We start from the raw sequence: 19,494 nt of genomic DNA, 5'->3' as shown, positions 1-19,494 counted from the left end.
AAACCTTAACATGGCTAAAGCAGAAATCTATTCTTCCCAAGTCTTCTTCAACTGAGTAAATGATACCAGCATTCACTCAAATATCTAAGATTCATCCTTGACTCCTCTCTTATTCTCATACCTACAGCTATTCCATCAGCAAATCCTGTTGATTCTACCATCAAAAAATATTCAGAATATGACCATGCCTTACCACCTCCATTGCTCCCATTCCTAGTCCTAGCCACTGACTTACTGTAGTGCACTCCTGCAGTAGAGACCCCAGTTAGAGTACATCTCCCAGGATCTCTTGCAGTTAGAGAGGCCATGTTACTAAGTTCTCGCCAATGGAACTTGAGCAGAAGTGGTGAATGCCACTTCTGCCCCAAAGTCTTTGAGAGAGTAGGTTTGCCTCTTCCCTGTGCCCCAAATCTGAATACGGCAATTCAGTCTTGACTCTGCACATGACAAGGACCTAGGGGATGGTGAAGTCATAAAAATGGAAAGCGCCTGAGTCCCTGAATCAATGCATGAAGAGGAGAGCCTCCCACTGTATTTGTTTATTCATTATGTGTCTTCCCTACTAGAAAGCAAACTCAATGACAGCAGAAACCTTCAATGTCTATTCAGCATTTCCCCCAACCCCAGCACCCAGAACAGTGCTTGGAATGTAGTGAGTATCCTACACATGAGGTTAAGTGAAGAACAAACCATTCTAGACCCCCAGGAAGTCTCCATCTTCTCAACATCTGTCTGCATTCAACATGGGCTTCCAACTATCATACTTATATTTTATACTTTCATAGCTTGACAGCAAGGACTGTCTTCTGTATCTCTAAAAGCTAAATCTAGGCATGTAGGAGTTTGTGTATAGGAAGTGTTCAATAAATGTCTCCTTACTGATTATGGATTAAAATAAACTCTGCCAAGATTTATGACTGATTTGAATTGATGACTCTATTAATTTTTTTAAAAAGAAGAAATACTACTATGATTGTCATTGATTAAACTGCATACTTTCAACACGCCCAATGCATGATTCATTTTTTCAATCACAGGCTTAGTGAAGTACAGTTGCCTCTGTGGTTATTAAGAAGGAACACTATTGGTGAAGGACTTAGATTTTTGCCTCTCTGAGATTTGCAAAATGTTAAGCTCACTCTTTCATATTTGATCTTGATCTTGTACAACCTCAATTACACTGTACCCAAGGGAGGTATATGTATGTATGTGTGTGTGTGTGTGTGTGTGTGTGTGTGTGTGTGTTTTCTGAGGAACTCCAGGGAAAGTCATAAGAAGGGGTGTGTCCTCGAAGCAAGGACAGTGAAGTTTTATATGTCAGCAATGTGAGGGTGTATTCAGGCAAAGATGCTCAGTGGTTTTGAATAGGGATGACAACACAGGCAGACAATTATTCAGAATCCTGAACAGCTAGGGTTTCAAAACCCTTCCAGAATGACTGAAGGAACTTTTTGTTTTCTCTTTTCAGGGATTATGCTAGGAGAAACAAGTCTTATAGACTAATGGTGTGAGGCGACAGTTTCTCAAGTTAGAAATACTAGAATAATAACTAGGAAGGCAACTTTATCAAGCCTTAGCCATAAAACAACTGAAAAGGTAAACAGAACTATGCATCAGGCATGTTAAAAATATTAAATATAATAATAAACATAATGCATAACATTAAATTATCTTTTAAAATCTAGCACCATGTCTAACAAGTTCTATGTTCACCCATGCAGATATAAAGACTAAGTAAGAAGGGGGAAAACAATTATGTTAGTTTTTAAAATCATGAATTTAAATAATTTTATGGAAATTACTTAAAATCAATATTAAACCAACTCTGTATATATATATATATATATATATATGTATACACACACGTATTATATGTACATATAATATATATGCAATGGAATACTACTCAGCCATAAAAAGAGTGAAATAATGCCATCTGTAGCAACATGGATGGACCTAGAGATTATCATACTAAGTGAAGTAAGTCAGACAGAGAAAGGCAAATATCATATGATACCACTTATATATTGAATCCAAAAGAAAAAGACACAAGTGAACTTACTTACAAAACAGAAATAGACTCACAGACATAGAAGACAAACTTAGAGTTACCAGGGGTAAAACAGGGTATAGAGGGATAAACTGGGAGTTTGGGATTTGCAGATACAAGCTCCTACTGTATAGCACAGGGAACTATATTCAGTGTCTTGTAATAACCTACAATGAAATAGAATGTGAAAAATAATATATATATGTATAACTGAAGCACTATGCTGTATACCAGAAACTAACACAACATTGTAAATCAACTGTACTTCAGTAAAAAATATATTAAATCAGCTCTGCAAATGCACTCCATAACTTCATCAGAATAAATGAACACACAGTTCTTGTTGGCATGTACAAACTGAGCATGTGCATTGATATGGTCCACAAAGGATGGTGTTTCAAGTCCATGTGGTATTTTATCAAGTTGACTCTACAAATTCTTTTAACCACTTTCTAAATGCTGCACATTTAAGTTATTTCTAGTTTGTCATTAGTACTAACAATGCAGCTATGATGATCCTAGATAGATTTTATGGTTTGTTGTTCGGTGTGGGGTTGCTTCCTTGAAATACAATCCCCCCCAATAGATTTACTACGTCAGAGTAATTAAACAGTTTTATATCTCTTGTTACATCTTACAAGATGATTCTCCAGAAACACTGAACCAGAGAAACTCTGAGCTATGGCCATGTGAAGAAGTCAAAAATCCTCTCCATAAGAGATAAGTACACAATTAGGCAAAATCATCAAAAACAATCACTCAGGGCTCTAGAAATTTACCAAATGGGGACAACTAAATAAGAAGTGTTTATTTTTAAAAAACCACTAGAGTTGAGGGGAAGAGCGGGAGAGTCTACGGCTTTCCTCCCAGGCTGCCCCCAACCCCACCCCAGTTCTTACCAGTGTGGAGCTGCCCCGTCCGCCAGGCCCAGGAGGCCTCCACCTTCTGCCTGTGGATCTGTGTGCAGGTCGGGGAGCACAGGGCAGCTGCAGCCAGTTTCCAGTCTCCCCTGGCTCTGACTATCGGCATTCTCTCTCGTAGGTCCCCCAAGCAGGGGTGTGTGGGGACCTGTGGTCTTTCTACGGCACTCTCACTTCTAGGATTTTCCTGTTAAATTTCTGGCTGGTCCACTGCTCACCCTCGCTGGGTCTGCTACCTCTGGCTAGCAAAGCTGAGGCTTTTCCCATCCCATTTTCTACTGAGCTCACCACACTGAGCTTCTAAAGACCCGGCCCACAACTTTGTTCCCTGTGGCAGCAAAACTGCTGGTTTCTGAAGAAATCATGGCCAAAAACCTCCCAAATTTAATCAACAGGTCCAAAAGGAATGAATCCATTGACATTGCTTCCAGCAATGTGTACCTATACCTGATAACCACCGACCTGCTGTTTTTTAAATCTTTGATAGCTTAACAGATATGCAATGACATCTTAACAGTGGTTTAATTTGGGTTCATTTGATCAACACTGTGGCCTACTTCATAAAAGATACTGACCACCAGGCAGCATACACATTGTGTAGGGGTTAAGACCACACGTTATAAAGTGAGACCGACCTGGGGTCAAATGGAGCAAGTGTTTAACTTCCCCAAGCCTCCCTTCTGTCATCTGTAAAAAGGTACCAACACCGCCTAAATCGGAGCTGAGCTGAGCTGAGATAATCTGTGTTAAGTGATTATCTTCCATGCCAGGCACAACGGACAAGCTCAATAAATGCTGCCTATTTTTAGCTACTAACAACATTCAACACTCAACCATGAAAGTCAGTTCATTGAATGGACAACAAATGACTCTGGGCATTGGTCTTTCCCATGTAAACTGAGGGCTCATCTCCTCTGAACTCTCTTCTGTTGAATCTGGATTTTGATCTTCCTGTTTTTAAAAATAATATGCTTTGGAAGGTATGCTTTTATCAGTTGTGTCTGTCAGACTCATTGTTTCCTTCTGTGACACTGTGTTGTGCAAATGTTTTTTATTTCTGCTTAATCAGATCCTTTTTGTCTTTGATGATGTCTTCAATAGTCAGAAATATCTCTCTTGTGCAGCTGGTATAAATAAGGACTGTGTGGCTATATAAGGTATCAAATATAGCCCCGAGTTAATTTTTTTGATCCATTTGCTCTCAACATTATTTATTCAATAGTGCTTTGATTCTTATTATTTTATGGCATCTGGTTCGTCACACATGGGGTTCTAATAATAGTTTAACCCTTTCTATTCTACTTGACCTATCAATGTTTAAATATTTTTAGCCAATATTTGTACAATTGTTCATCAATTCAATTAGCCTTTACTGAGTGTTTGTCAGTGCCACGTACTATGTGGGAATATTGTGATGAACACGAGGTAGAAAGACTTGATTTGTGACTAAAGAAAGCTCACAGACTAGGGGAAAAGGGGTAAAACTTAAATTTCTTTTCCTTAAGACAGACAGACGAGTAGACTTGAAGACGAATGTGTAAGCAAATGTATCAAACAATATGATAAGTGTTTCTACCACTCATGTGACTCAAACATCATGCTTCCACAGGAGATGAAATCAGGGAATCCTTAGAGGGGGTCTGAAAAGTTAGATAGATTTGAAACAATACGTTGGCTTTTTTCAGATGGAAAAGGGGGAAGTGAAGCAACCTGAGAAGGCAAAACAGCATGGGCCAAGGCAGGAAGGGATAAAGAACATGATGTGTTTGGGGCATGTGTCTGGCTGTAGCTGCAAGTACGTGCATCGGTTGTCATGAGAAAAATGGCCAAGAATGTAGGGCAGGGCAGGGCGGTCAAGAACCTTGCAGATCACACCAAGATGGAATCTAAAGGAAGGTTTTTAAGAAAGGGAAACAGGATGAGAGTTCTTTTTTTCTTTTTTTTTTTTTTAGAAAGATCATTCAGTGGACAGTGAGAAGGAGAAACAGAATGTGGGGGAATCTGGAGGCAGGAGACGAGTGTGGAGGTTAACAGGAGTCTGGGTGCCAGATGTTGAGGACCTGCACCTAGGTGAAGGCAGCCAGGATGCCAGACAGGGAGGGCTCAGCAGGAGCCCTGGAATTTCTAAGATTGCACGACTTCACCAATTAAACATGGCCAAGTGACCACACATCTTGGCTGAAACCCTCTGAGAAGACAGAAAAAGAATTAAATAGGCATAAACCCATAAACACAAGGAGAATGAGAGGAAAGATAAAAACAAGTCTTGGAAGGGGGAGAGGTAATGGAGGAGTGGTAACAGACAGCAGAGCAGAGGAGGACAAACTCTAGGGTCCACGGAGAGGATGCAGGCCAGGAGCACCCCAGTAGACCCCACAAAGTTCAGGACCAGGAAGCACCTGTCCCTGAGAAGTGACAAGGTGTAGGGGGCTGGTTGCAAGACTGTATATGAAACAGACATCAAAATCCTTTCCTCTGGCCATGCAACTAGGGAACAACTAACTCCTCTTTACCTGAAGCCCTCCCCAAGGGGGGTTCCTCTGAAGACATCAAACCAGAGAGGTCCCGTACTTGGGATACTAGGCATAGAAAAGAGTAGGGGAAATGGAGCTAGAAACTAGGGAATTCACTGAAAGTCTATATCCTATGTAGTGGGACACCTCCAACTCCCTTACGTCACCTGGCTTCCTGAATACAAGCACCATCTGGTAGACCCCCATGCAAGAAATTAAAGAACTCTTCTCTGGAGGAACTGAAGAGCCCCAGAGGAAAACCTCCAGCTAGTCCCATTTGGGGGTCCTCCCGTGAAGAAGCCTGATCACTCTACAGTAAGGGGCACAAGTCAATAAGCCCTGCCCAGGATGCAGGTCTTCAAACAGCTTTTAATACTTACTTCTAAGCAGGAAAAGAAATTAAAATCAAAAGAGCAATAGACATTTTAACAAAGTCTCCAACGTAAAAGAGAGCGAGACCAAGCCGAAGAGAAAAGAAACTAAAGAACACAGGGCAGAATAGACTTTAAAGGGAGAATAAGTAATGTCACCAGAGAGATAAGCATTGAATCCATAGAACAAGAATGAACTGATGTTCAAATTTTTTAAAAAAGGATAAGGACAAATCAGGTTACAACCAAGAGCTCTTGGAAATTAAGAACAGGATAACTGTGTTGTAGACTGATTGCTGTTACCCAATCTCCCCTTCCTCCTTAGCAAAAAACCCCACGTGGTTTCATGAGAAGCAGCAATATAACCAGCTAAAAAGACATTTCCCAGTCTCTGAGACCAGCTGGAAAGGCTAGTGAATCAAGTTCAGGGCTACGTAGCCGGGGACAACACTCAAAATTTTATGTCAGAGCAGTCTAGTGGGGTCACCAGTGCTAGAGGCACCAAGGTCTAGACACTGCAGCCCGCCCACTGACCCAGAAAGCCCTAGATACTGGAGCCAAGAATGTAGTCATCCTGCAGCCACCATCCTGCTTCCAGGGAGTTCTTCAAAATCTCCATTTCTTCAGGTTTCCAATTCCCAGTTCCAAGTACATGCAGGGCTCATCTGATTAGCCGATCCTTGGTCCTGTGCCTGCACTCTGGTTGGGTTGCAGGAGGGGCTGGAAAACTGAATATCTGACATTTTCAGTTTTCAGTGTGAAAGGCTTGCTTTGCCTCCCACCAAGATTCATAACATTAGAAGTTCTTCAAACACAGGGAAGTCATTTGATGCTGGGCAGGCAAAAAAAAAAAAAAAGTCTATCATAATATTGCATCTAAGAAATCTCTTATTCCTTGGACCTGACACACAAGTATGATAGAGGAATTCCAAGACAACAGCTTTATAGCAGGCCTAGAGAACAGATGCTCTAGAGTGGATCAGGATAGCAGCCATGGGACAGAGGGGAAAAAACAAATGGATATGATAAATTTCTGAAGAATTCAAGCATTTGGAAAACAACATTGAGAGGTGTTTGCCATATCTGCCAGAGCACTTAGAGAAAAATGAGGGCAGAAAACCAAGCAAATAAAAAACCAAGGCTATTATTAACCCCAGGAAATAGAAAAGGTTGAACTAAAAAGGAAATACAATCATAGTATAATATGTGGCTCAGAGTTAAGCAATATTCACTTAATCGTGATATAATTTGAATAGTAGCTACTCAGTTAACTAAAAAAAGACTGTGATGCAATTACGCTAAAGACATTGGGTAAGAAATCAGAGTGGCATAAATGAGTTAATTCTTCATTTATCATAGTAGGAAATCAAAAGATCGTATCTGAAAATGACATATCAAGAAGCAGCAATGCAAATATATTACTTAGTAACATGAAGGTTAACAGAAGAAGCAATTTTTTGGTTGAAAGCGGGATTTTCTTGGAGTGGAACTATGGGCTGGAGAAGGATAAAAGGGATGGTATAGAAGAGTAGGAACTACTATATCTGATTATGTGACTTTTCATTCCACTTGACTGATTAAACTGTACTCTTATTACTTTGACAAAAAATAAAATAATCTTTAAAATTTTGATAATGTTCTTACCATTAAAAACCTCCCACCAATTTGGAGGTAAAGAAGGAAAAGCAGGTGTATGGGAGAACATAAAGCATTTATTTTTGGACATCTCCTTCTAGGTCCCTGTCTCCTTCTTTTTGCCCACACTTGGCTGTACAGATCTCAAGGGGCAGATGATGCAGAGGAAAGTATTGGGCTTCAAATACAGGGAGACCTGGGTGTGATGTCCAGCTGTGCAAAGTCTCAGCTCTGAGGATTCTCTGGGACCTCAATGGGCTTCAGGGTCTTCATTTGTAAAACAGAAAATGCTAGTATCTATTATATTACATGCAATAATATATGTAAAGCACCTGGAGTATGGAAGACTCTCCAAAATTCTAAGCTCTTGCTTTCTCTCAGAATTTCTCATGCCCTGGAAGCCTCTCTTTCAGAGTCTCTCCCTGTGTCTCTGGGTCTGCAGATTTGAGGAAGCAAAACAAAGCTATGCTCCATTAGCCACTGTCTCTCCATCCCCTCCTGCCTGGTTTGGGAGATTCATCTTCCAGAGACAAAACATACTGAGTTCCTGCCAGGCAATTTGTCACAACACATTTCCACTTCCCTTGAAAGGAGAAACTGGCTTCATTCATGGTGGCTGATTTTTGAGTAAAATGAAATTAATATTCAATTATTAGCCATGGCTCCCAGCTCTCACAAACAGGAGTAGATAGAAATTTCTGTTTAAAATGAACCATCTGTAACAGCAGAATTACAAATTCAGCTGTTATCTGCCCATACGTTTTTAAAGTAAATGCCAAGCAAAACTCACAAGGATTTTAAACCCAGCACTAACTAGGGACTTGAAAGAGAGTTGTGATAACTGAGTAGTCACCCCAGTTAGGAGACCCCACTGTGATTCCAAAGCACCCACCTTCTCCACTTGGCCTGGGTTGGTTACTCAGCTCAGAGAGAAGCTGTCCTCCACAGGCTTCCCCAGGCCAAGTCCCTTCACTTCTGGAACCCTGCATGTCCCCGTAGGGCTCCTGCCCCTCCCAAGAGGCAGCGGGCCATCTGTCAGAGCCTTCAGGAGGGAAGGAAGCAGGGGACCTGAGGTCCAAGAGGAAGCTATCTTGGAGGGCTTGCTTGGTGGCCTTCTTCGTCTTCCCCTTCTGATTCTCTGGGATGCCGTGGCTCTCTCCTCCCCTGGGCTGGCTACTCTCAAGCTTACTGGTTAACTGGAGGAGCTGATCCATGTCCTTGGTGAATTCCAGCAAAGTGCCTTCAGAGAGGCTCTGGGCAACACCCTCAGAGCCATAGCTGGGAGCCCTCTCCAGGAGCAGGTGCTCAGAGCAGTGGAGAGCTTCCATGCCCTCCCTGGACACTGACTCAGGCACCTGAGGGAGGCTGCAGGCACCCATGGATAGGGAGAAGTAAGAGTAGTCCACTGCGATGTATGTCAGCATGAAGTTGATGGTAACGATGGGGGCCAGAACATTCACCTGACCCACGAGGACAAAGGCCATGGTCACCAAACTGGTCAGACAGATGGCAGCTACGGGTGTTTTATTTGGCCCTTTCTGCAGAAACAAAAATAACATATGGGACCATGAAGTTTCAGGAGAAAATCGCATGATATATAGAAACACAACTTTAATAGCTCAGCCACTTCTCCCATGTGCCCTTTGGTGTGTTAATGACTGTTCATCTGTAAACTTAGGATAATGATATCCAGCTCATGGGGCTATTGTGAGATCAGAGCCAATGCAAATAAGATGCTTGACATGGCCCTGGACACAGCAGGCTCTCAACATACCTAATGGGTATTAGTTGTATTAGTAAGTATTAATATGGGGCAATACTGTGGAACATTGACTTCACAAATATTTCTCCTCTTGTCGTTCACTGGGTTTTAACACCAGCCTTGGAAATCAAAGAGGTGCAGAACTGATTCTTCTCATGCTTTAATGGAGAAAATGATCTTACAGGGAGTGGCAGACCCTGGAAGACATAGCAGAATCACTGGTAGTTGAGGTGAGGGAATTCTGATACTAAACATGCACACAAGCACATGTTCACACACACACATGCACAAATTTATGCACATCTGTTACTAATGGAGGTGAGTATCATGACCTTCAAGAGGACAGGGGTGGAGAACACATGCTAATACCATCATTCATCACAGTCACTGACATTGTTCTTGGGTCAAAAGCAATAGTCACTTCTGAGTCCTCATCTTCCTTGACCTAAGAACTCCATCTGACCCAGCTAGTCACTCCCTGATCTCTGAAGGACTTTCTTCACCTCTCTTCTCTTGGTCTGTCTTCCTCTTCATTGACTGGTCCTTCTTAGTCTCTGTTGCTGGCCATTCTGCTTCTCTGAAATCTGCATTTAAAGCCACCCCAGGCTCCATCCTCAGACCCTTTCTCTTCTCTGTCCATGTTCCCTTTCTAGGATCTCAATCAGGCTCATGGCTTCAAACACCAGCTTAATGCTTTCAACTCCCAAATTTGAATCTCCAGCCTGAAATGTTCCCCTGAAATCCAAACCTAAATATTTAACTGTCTACTCAACATTTCCAGTTGATGTTTAATAGGATCATAAAACTAATACGTCCAAAACCAAACTGCTGATCCTCCAATCTCCCACCCGTTAAATCTACTCCTTCTGTAGCCTTCACCATCTCAGAAAATGGCAAATCCATCCTTTGAGTTGCTCAGTCAAGCAAAATTGTTGATGCTTCTTCTCATTATCCTTTAGCAAATATCGTCAGCCTTACTCTCAGGACATACACAGTCTCTAACCACAGCTCCCACCTCCTTTACACCAGGGATCTGGAATGGGAAGGCGGCATGTTAGCCACATCCAGACCTGACTGTGAACCTCCCAGGTGTGTTCTTCCAAGTGCATCCCCCTTACTGAGGGTGAGAACAGAGGGTAATCTCTGAAGTCTCAGGATGAAGATGGCAAAGTCATCACTGGTCTGAGTCTCTGAGCATCAGAGGATTTACTGACCTAAAACACCTTTCCTAGACCCTCAGAGTAAAAACATTTTTTAAAAAATCAAGTAAAAATACATTTTATTCTTTTTGAAAATGCATTTGGGGGTATATTTGCTATAGCAGTTTAGCATACTCTAACAATAAAACTAGCAAGAATAAAGTAAATCCTCATAAACTAACAAGAACTTAAAAGCAGGGTCTTCGATAAGCGATAGGAAATGCTAGCGGTCCAGGCCAGGACTTTGATAAGGGTGGGTTGTCAAGTGACAAAAATAGTCACACATGAATTTCTGTTACCCAAGAAAGGAGAAAAACAAACCAAAGAATGGGGAAAGATACCTCTAACACATACAACTGACCAAGCATAATCCAGAATATACAAAGAATCCCTACAAAGTAACTAGAAGACAAACAGCTCACTAAAAAAAATGTGCGAAAGAATGTCTATTAAACATAGGAAAGGTGCCCAACCTCATTAGTAATCAGGGAAATGCAAATTAAAACCCTAATGAGATACGATTAAACACCTACCAGATTGGCAAAAATTAAAACATCTGATAATATCAAGTATTGGCAAGAGCACAGAGGAGTGGGAACACTTCACCACTGCTGATAGGAGTGTAAATTAACACAACTACTTTGGAAAAGGTACCAGGTGCTACCTAGTAAGTGAATACATACACATCTTACAATTGAGCAATTCCATTACTGGGTACATAGTCTGGGAATAACTCTACATGTGAACAGGTCTACTAGCACAAGGATGTTCACTGCGTTGTCTGTAAGGGTCTGAAACTGGGACAAATCATGCGAGCAGAATGAATAAATAAACTGCAGACAATGAGGAAATGCTTTGGGGATGATAATAAACAAGCTGCTGCTACAAGCAAAAACATGGATGAATCACATAAATACCATGTTGCATGACAGAAGCATGCCACATTTATATAAAGTTACAAAGCTGGCAAAATGGAACAATTTTTTTTAGAGATGCATATGGAAGATATAATCCAGAGCTGGCAAACTATGGCCCCTGGGCCAGATCTGGCCACCATCTGTTTATGTATGTCCACAAGCTAAGGATGGTTTTACATTTTTAAACAACTGGGGGGAAAAAAATCAAAGAAGAGAAATATGTTGTGACACATGAAAACTACATGAAATTCTAATTTCAGTGTCCATAAATGAAGTTGTATCGGAAGACAGACTTACCCCATTAGGTACAAAATGATACAAATCCCACAGAAGGTGTTTTAGTAATATTTGTTAATATTAAAAATTCATTTAACATGTATGTTCATGGATGACTGAAGCACTGTTCTGTACACCAGAAACTGATAACATTGTAAGCTGACTATACTTCAATAAAATGTATATTTATATGTGCAAAAAATGCATTTACCCTTTGACCAGCAAACCCACTTAAAAATTATCCTATAAATACATCTGTCTGCACATGTACAAACTTGTGTACACACACACAAGAATATTCTTTGTAGCACGGTTTACTAGAAGCCATATTATCTACAGGGAACTGGTTAATAATCTACGGTATATTTACATAATAGAAAAAGAGTGAGAAAGTTCTCTCTATATTCATATGAAAAGACAGATTTCCAACTATACTAAATGAAGAAAAGCAAGGTATAAAATAATGTATATAGAACATTATTTTTGTAAAAATAGAGGAGAGAAGGATTCATTTAAAAGAGTAGAAGGACTCATAATGAGAGCAAAAATTCACAGGGTATATATCTTTATATCATTTTTAGTTTTGAACTCTGTACATACGTTATCTGATTAAAAATACATGAAATTAAAATAAAGTAACAGGCATGTACTAGAGAGAATAGTCATTGCTCTTAACCGCCCACGCTGACTGATGGATAAGAGGTGAAGGGAGGTAAAGGGAAGAATTAAAGGTGACTTGTAACTATGTGACCCCATTGTTTGGGGGGCTGGCGATGGGAAGGGGGCTGGGAAGGACTTTGTGATGTTCCAACAACATAGAAATGAGCCACAGCTCACACAAAACACGTTACTGAGAAGTAGGGTTCTGTTAATTTCTCTTGTCACCCTCTTGGCTTAGGAATGTCTCCTCTGACTGTTTCATGATGCAACCAAGTTGTATCAGTTAGGGTTTGGGCTGTGATGAGCAGCAGGGAGCCCAGAGGTGTGGGAAATTCTCACAAAGGACCCCAAAGGGAAGGTGACTGTCCGGGACAGAGTTAGAGCTGCAAGGACCAGCTCTCCTCCTCACCCAGAGATTCTTTCTTCTATGCCAAACTTGGAGGATCTAGAATTTATTTTGATTAAAGGTTGTGGCACTCCCTTTCCCTGCTATGCAGGGCCCACGGTGCTGCTGTGACAGTGAGCTAAGCCAGTGCTAAAGGACCCTACATGGCTGTGACATTGACAGATGCTTTGCCCAATGGCCCCAGACTAAAGCAGTCAGGGGACAGGGGTGCCTTCTTGTTTCTCCCCGCCAGGGAACTTGATCAGCGGCTCTTATCAGAAAGTCTTAAGCAATTTATTGGCCAGTGATCAGGTTAGTGGCAACGTGTATATTTCTCAAAGAAAGGTTCACTCACCCCCTGCCCTAGACAGGCCAGTGCAGGAATCACTTTCTCCTGGGCGATGCACTGCAGGATCCGGGGTGCTCCATAGAGGCCTCCCATACAGGAGGCCAGGGACGAGATGTATAAGCCCAAAAGGAACAGGAAGCCCACTAGGGATACCTGTGTGAGGAAGCAGTTTCATTATCCAACGGCAGAACCCATTTATGCTCCTCTCTGCTCCCCTGGCACCCACCCGCCCACACCCCATCTGTTATGTCCCCCAGATTCAACACACTAGACGTATCTTCAATCCCCTCAGTCCCTCCCCACTTCATTCCCCCCACCACTATTTCAGCTTGGCCCACCACCATAGAGGTTCTCAAATTGAATGGGCATCAGACTCATCTGAAGTGCTTGTTAAAACACAGATTTCTGGGCCCCACCTCAGAGTTTCTGATTCAGTAGGTCTGGGGTAGGCCCCAAGATTTTGGATTTCCAACAGGTGCCCAAGGGATGCTGATGAGAACGGCCTGGGGACTATCCTTTGAGAACCACTGGCCAACGACAATGCGAAGTGGCTTAGCTCTGCCAACAATGAATCATCCCCAAGCCCCTGCCAGTGTGACCTGAACTCACATCTGATCATAATGCCCCTGCTATAGAAATATCAATGGCTCCCCACCACCCTACACACCTGGTTCTTCCTGGTCTCTGACTCTTCTAGCCCCACACCTTGCACACTCAGAGTCTTATGAGCATGATTTCTCTGCCTGCTAGAACCCTCTGTTCACATCCCTGATCTACACATTGTCTGTCTCCCAACTGTGCTTCAAGACTCAGCACAAACCTTCCCTCCTCCAAGAGGCCATCCCCAGCCCCTCATGTCAGTGGGTGCTCCTCAGGGCTCCCCTGTACCTCAACATCAGATTGGGGAGCACCAAGCACACTGTCTCCTCGACTGGTTTCATTTCCACAGGGCTCCAGACTAGTTCATCCAGGTACATTTAGTGCCAACACAGAAATATAAAAGCTGAATGAATGAATGAGATCCATGACCCGTATGGCCCACAAGGCACCAATAGATAGGATAAGAGAAAGGAGTGTTGTTCTGCTTTGGGTCAACCTACAAAAGATCCGTGCTGCTGGCCACCCACTCACCCTCCTAAGCAGGACCTCATCTGTACCCACAGGGAAGGCTCTCTGCCTTCTTGAGTATTTGAGGTGCCTTCTCCTTTCCATTTACATTAGGTAAATGGCCCCAACTGTGTATTCTAAGTGCTCATTTATCCAAATATTACAGAAGAGTTAGATTTAATTCAGCTTTGTCACTTACATCTTCTCCATGAAGACTCACCTCACCCCATTTTTTTACTTCCTTGTTTTAGCAATGCACCAGGTCAATGGCATCAAGGTACACTGAACACTGCCTAGACCTCTTTCCTGGCCCATAAATTATCACCAAAAAACTGCATCAGCCAGGATTCTTGGCTGGAATTTTTTTTTCAAGAATATATTTGTAAGATACTGGAGGTTCACAGAATTATCAGGAGGCTGAAAGATCAGGCTTGGAAAAAGGCAAGTCCCAAGCCCAGAGGCACATTCAGACTCCTGACAAGGAGAAGTCTGGCCAAGATGCTACCAGCCCTGCAGATGAATGCTCACTAGCTCTTTATCTCTGCCTCGTTCATAATATTTGGAGCATCTCATGCGCCCAGCCTTGGTCTCATGCCCTACCAGGGCCACAAAGGGACAGGCAAGAGTCTGGTCATTTGGGCTCCTGTGATATTAAATGGGGCTCACTCCCCTCAAGACCACACATAGGTGGAATCACCCTCAACTGGTCAGGGAGGCGAGAGGTTTGATGGATAAGACTACGCTCCACTAGACAGCCTATCTTGTCCTTAATTCAGTGTGGATTACTTCTCCCTAAATGCATTACCTCATCTTTATCTCCAGTGAATCTCCCCTCTTTTTTTCAATGTCATGGATTTCTTATGTCCATTCCACCCCACTCTTCTTACTGCTTTACCACTAGGAGAAATCCATGTCACCTAAGGTTTCGCTCACTTTATTTGTGTGCTCTGATGGCATGCTACTCTCTACCCCGTGGTACAGTTAATTACACTCATGGCCCATCCTGCCAGCATGCCACATGCCTGTGTTTCCTGCATCCTGCCCCCTCCCCACCGCACCTAACAGTCTGGCAAACGGATCAGCAAGTGCCAGCTGACGTCGTAAAGCTTCATGTCTTCACTGGGATTTGTGCCCTGGCCTGGCCAACTTACAAAACTGTTAGATAAACTGGCCCCAGTATCAGTCCCGGATCCGTCCTAAGATACAATCATTTATCTATAACCTTTGTTTGTCTTCTCCACCAAATGCATCCTCTGTTGACTATTTTTTTTAACGGACTCTGTGATGACATTTTATCAAAAGCTTTTTGAAAATTTAACTCTGTAGTTCTCCACTCTGGCCATAAATACGAGTCACCCCTGAGATTCTGCTTTAATCAGTATAGAGTGGGGTCCTGACATGGTTGATGTTGCAAAAGCCCTCCAGGTGATTCTAATGTGCAGTCAGGGTGAAGGCCACCGGCTATAGCAGTGTCTTCACTGCCTCCTCCCCGCAGAGGATTCTCCAGCACAGGCAGGCATGGTACCTCCTCGCAGAAATGTTACCGCTTCTTATCCAAACAGTTACAGACATTTGAGTTAAAAAAAATTCTTTTTCATTGATAGCCTGTCCATGTACAGTAGATATGAGAGGGCAGGAGACTGCCAGGCTGGCGTCCTTCCAGCGCTGGAACTACCTCAGGAACCTGATGACTCTCTGGCAGCAGAGACCACGCACAACACGGTGACCTTCATCCTGGCCAGCCTTCCCACGACACGCCCTGGGATTCCCGCAGAGCCCGTGGGCTGAGGGCCAGAGGGAGGCTCATCCAGGTGTAGTGACCGATGTCTAGTTCGTTCTCAATTATGTTTAGAATAGCCTGTTCACTTGTCCCTCTTTCATATAAAACTGTTATTCAGTCAGTTTTCTGAAAAATTAACGAAATTCTGAAAAAAAAAATGAAATGAAATGCTGGTCCTTGCGGTTGGCTACATTAGAACAATTCCATTCTCCCTTCCACCTGAGCCCGGTCTCTTCTTTTCTGTCACCCATGCCCCTGTGGAAGGAGCACTGAGTGAGGACAGGTTAGATGCCTGGCACAGGGCAAGGCTTTCCAGGTACACCAGTAAACTCCACAGCTTTGCTCCCGGCTTGCAGAATTTAATCACTTTCTGTATTTATAGGGGGCTGTAAACTTTCCACCAGTGCCAGTGGAGGTGGCAGTGAGAATCTATTTGAGCAGATGTGTGTCAACAGTTCTTCAGAAAAAAACAACAGGTGCCCTTCTGTCATCCACCTGAGTCATCACTCTGCCTTTCTAAAATATTATCTGGGGTGTGAACTACCCTAATATCTCTTTTAGTAACTACTGAGGAAAATCATTAATTCGCCTCTCTATCCTTCGTATTTTATCTCAGGTCCCACTGGAGTTTCAGTCATTGCGAGATCCCACCGACCCACTGGCCGCTTGCTCCCTTCTCTTGAGGAATTTAAAGTCATTTCCAAGGTATACGTCCTGCCACATCTAATTCCTGTGGCCTCTTGACATTACCGAGGAGGACATCCTGAAACCTTTCCCACCCTAAATTCATTCACACGTCAGTGTCTCAGCAGTTCCCTCGTTTCCTTCTGCAGACATGAGTTTTCTAATACTGTCCTCATTCCACAAGTGGACCGATGGCGCAACTTTCAGCCAAGGTTTCTCTCTCACTTGACAGCCACTGCCCATGAGGAAACAGAGCTGGCTTCTCCTCCCGAGAGGCAGGGCAGCAGATGGGCAGGCGGGCGGGGTGGCTGATGCTCAGCAGCTGGCGAGGCTCACCCGCCAGCCAGCAGCCCTGCCACCACAACGTCCCCTCACGCGCAGCTTGTGAACATGGGAAATTCTGACTGTCACATCCTAGAATGATTAGGGTTTACCCCGTGGGATACCCTATTTTTAACAAACGTGCTTTTAGGATCCTTGTCCTACTCAGTCTGTTCTTATTTTGCTAGTAGCAGGCCCAGGGCTCCTAAAATACTTAGTCTTTTTGATTTGTGATAAACTTTTTTTTCCCTTGGGCTGCATACAAGTATATTCTGAAACAACTATTTAATCTATTTAATTTTACCCCTACTAGTACTTGCTCTTTATACAATTCTTTTTTCTATAACCGAATAATATTGGGATTGACATTTTTTTGTTTGGCTTTTCTTATTCAGTTAAACATGTGGATTCATAGGAAAAAAAGTCTCCCCCTTCAAAATGTGTCCTCTCCACAAGGGTGTCCCCTTAGGAGCATGTGGGGGAGACAAAATGCAATAAGCACCCACTGTCTGCACCAGATATCATGCTTTACAGAGAGCACTTCAGAGCCACCGCAATGTCACTGGGTTTGTTAGAAAGCATAATGTTACGGAGACTGACCTCCTCCACAGCCAAGAAAACATTCCTCTGGGGTAGGGCTATAAAGTGAAGAGAAACTTCTGGGAGAGACTGTGGGCTGGGAAGCCAAATAATCAGAACTAGATCAGAGAAGCTGCAGGAAACCCAGAAAGAAACAGATGAACTGACCAGCTGCAGGTCAGTGGAAAGGAACGCAGGCAGGCAGCCCTGAAGAGAAGTGTTCTGACAGAAAGGAGAGAGAGAGAGAGAGAGAGACAGAGTGAGAGAGCGTGCTTGAGAGGCGGATGTTGCCCAAACGTGAGACCCTCCGGGCACACAGACCAGACAGGGGAGCTCAGAGATGGGCCAGCTCAGAACCCAGGCCACAGCTAAGAAGTGACAGCGAGGTGACCAGTTCATTAACACCACATAGGGGTGGGGAAGTCATATCAAGTGACCACCTAAAGAGACACACTTGCCCCTCCCAGCCTCTCACGCTGCCCCTCCCAGTCTCCACGTGCTGTGGGGACAACTGTCTGTGGCCCGACTTCCTGCCTGAGTACGGCCCCTGCGACGGCAGCCCCGTCGACCCCAGGGAGGGACGCAGGAGGGCAGGAAAAGAGAAACACGGGGTCCCGGCTTTGGGGGGAAATCCGAGTGGGCCCCTTTGTGAGGGGACACAGGGGGCAGCCTACCAGGGCACTACTCTCGTGGAATCGGCCTGGTTGGTTCCGTCCCTGTCCCCTTACTTGCTGCGCCAGCCCCTGCATGCTACAGAGAATCCAGAACCCTGTCTTATCTTTCTTTTAAAGGCTTTACAACTGCCTGTTCCAGGAACCAGGCCCTTTTCCTCTCCAAAAACCAACCCTCCACCTCTTACCGAGTGTGCATGTAATGACACTCCCACACGTTACTGCCAGGCAGGGTTCAGCAGGTGCCCCCCACCAGCAAAGTCCTTGCCAGCCTACCGTTTTACTATCTGGGACAGACGGCATTTCAAACAAGCCCCCCTGCCCGGGTCATGAATCTACTACTAGTGGTGGAATTTCCACCCACAAAGTCTCGCCCGTGCCGTCCTGGAGATGCTCTTACTCTCTTGCCGTTGTGGCCTCCCTTGGACAGAGGCTGCCTGCCCTCCCACGTGCCCACTCCTAGCTTCCCTGCAAAGCCAAGGAAGGAGCCAAGAGAGCGGCCCCGACCCAGGAGACCATCTGCCTCCTTCCATCCGGATCAGAGTCTCTGAGGCTTGAAAGGAGCTCCGTGGGGGACCCCACCAGGAAGAGCCGGCTCCAGAAGGGGCAGAGCTAGCTGGCCACCGGCACACTGCAGACAGCAGCCAGCAGCTCCCTCGGTCCAAGGGCCAGCTGCCCGAGGAGGCCTTTAATCCCTCTAATGCAGCCAAGCTTTTCATTCCACAGTAACAGAAAAGGCCCCCGGGAGATGAAACACAAGACGGCAGCCAGCACAGAGGTATAAACGAGGGATACTGATTCCTGCCCTGAGGGTAAACCTTGTTCGTTGTGGGGAGGGTGGGGGGGTCCAAGACCTTGGGCCCTGGGGGGTGGGTGTCAGTGCTCTCACTACCTGAACTGCTCCCCCTTTCGAAGCCTGCTTGCATGGTAAGGCCAAGACCCCAGAAAACACCAGCGTCTACATGCCTTAAAAAGAAACCTGTGCTAATGTGAAAATCAAGCCCAAATGGAGCTCTAAAAAGTAAGCTTAGAGTTTCTGGCCCGGGCTGCCCCAGCAGTGCCCCTCCATGCATCAGCAAGGCTGCTTTGCAAGGTCTCACAGCAAAGAAAAGGGTACTTTCTCCCCAAAACGAGCAGCGATACTCAGGAGTTAACTAAGAAAACCTCCCGAGCCTACCACCTTGCTCTGACGAAGAACAGGAATTTCAGGGCCCACCTTCCCCCCGGGGAACTTAAAGGAAGGTAGGAGTTTTAGGGGATTTCCAGTAAAGTGCCTGGAAGTCTTATTCTCTTGGGTTCTCAAGATGCCAAACAA

At 44.2% G+C, this 19,494-nt stretch overlaps 1 protein-coding gene across 1 annotated transcript in view; it reads right to left on the bottom strand.

Annotated features, from left to right (window-relative positions):
* SLC12A8 (solute carrier family 12 member 8) overlaps positions 1 to 19,494 on the bottom strand; it is a 120,194-nt gene that overhangs the window by 12,621 nt on the left and 88,079 nt on the right. The window contains exons 9-10 of the mRNA XM_006200894.4: positions 13,044 to 13,190; positions 8,382 to 9,027 (exon numbers count right to left, since the gene is read on the bottom strand). Coding sequence (XP_006200956.1) covers positions 8,382 to 9,027; positions 13,044 to 13,190 — 793 coding nt within the window. The remainder of the gene's footprint in view (positions 1 to 8,381; positions 9,028 to 13,043; positions 13,191 to 19,494) is intronic.

Source organism: Vicugna pacos, chromosome 1 (genome assembly GCF_048564905.1).
Source record: "Vicugna pacos chromosome 1, VicPac4, whole genome shotgun sequence".
NCBI lineage: Eukaryota > Metazoa > Chordata > Mammalia > Artiodactyla > Camelidae > Vicugna > Vicugna pacos.
The sequence above is the reverse complement of the archived record's forward strand: the minus strand, read 5'-3'. Positions and strand labels throughout refer to the sequence as shown.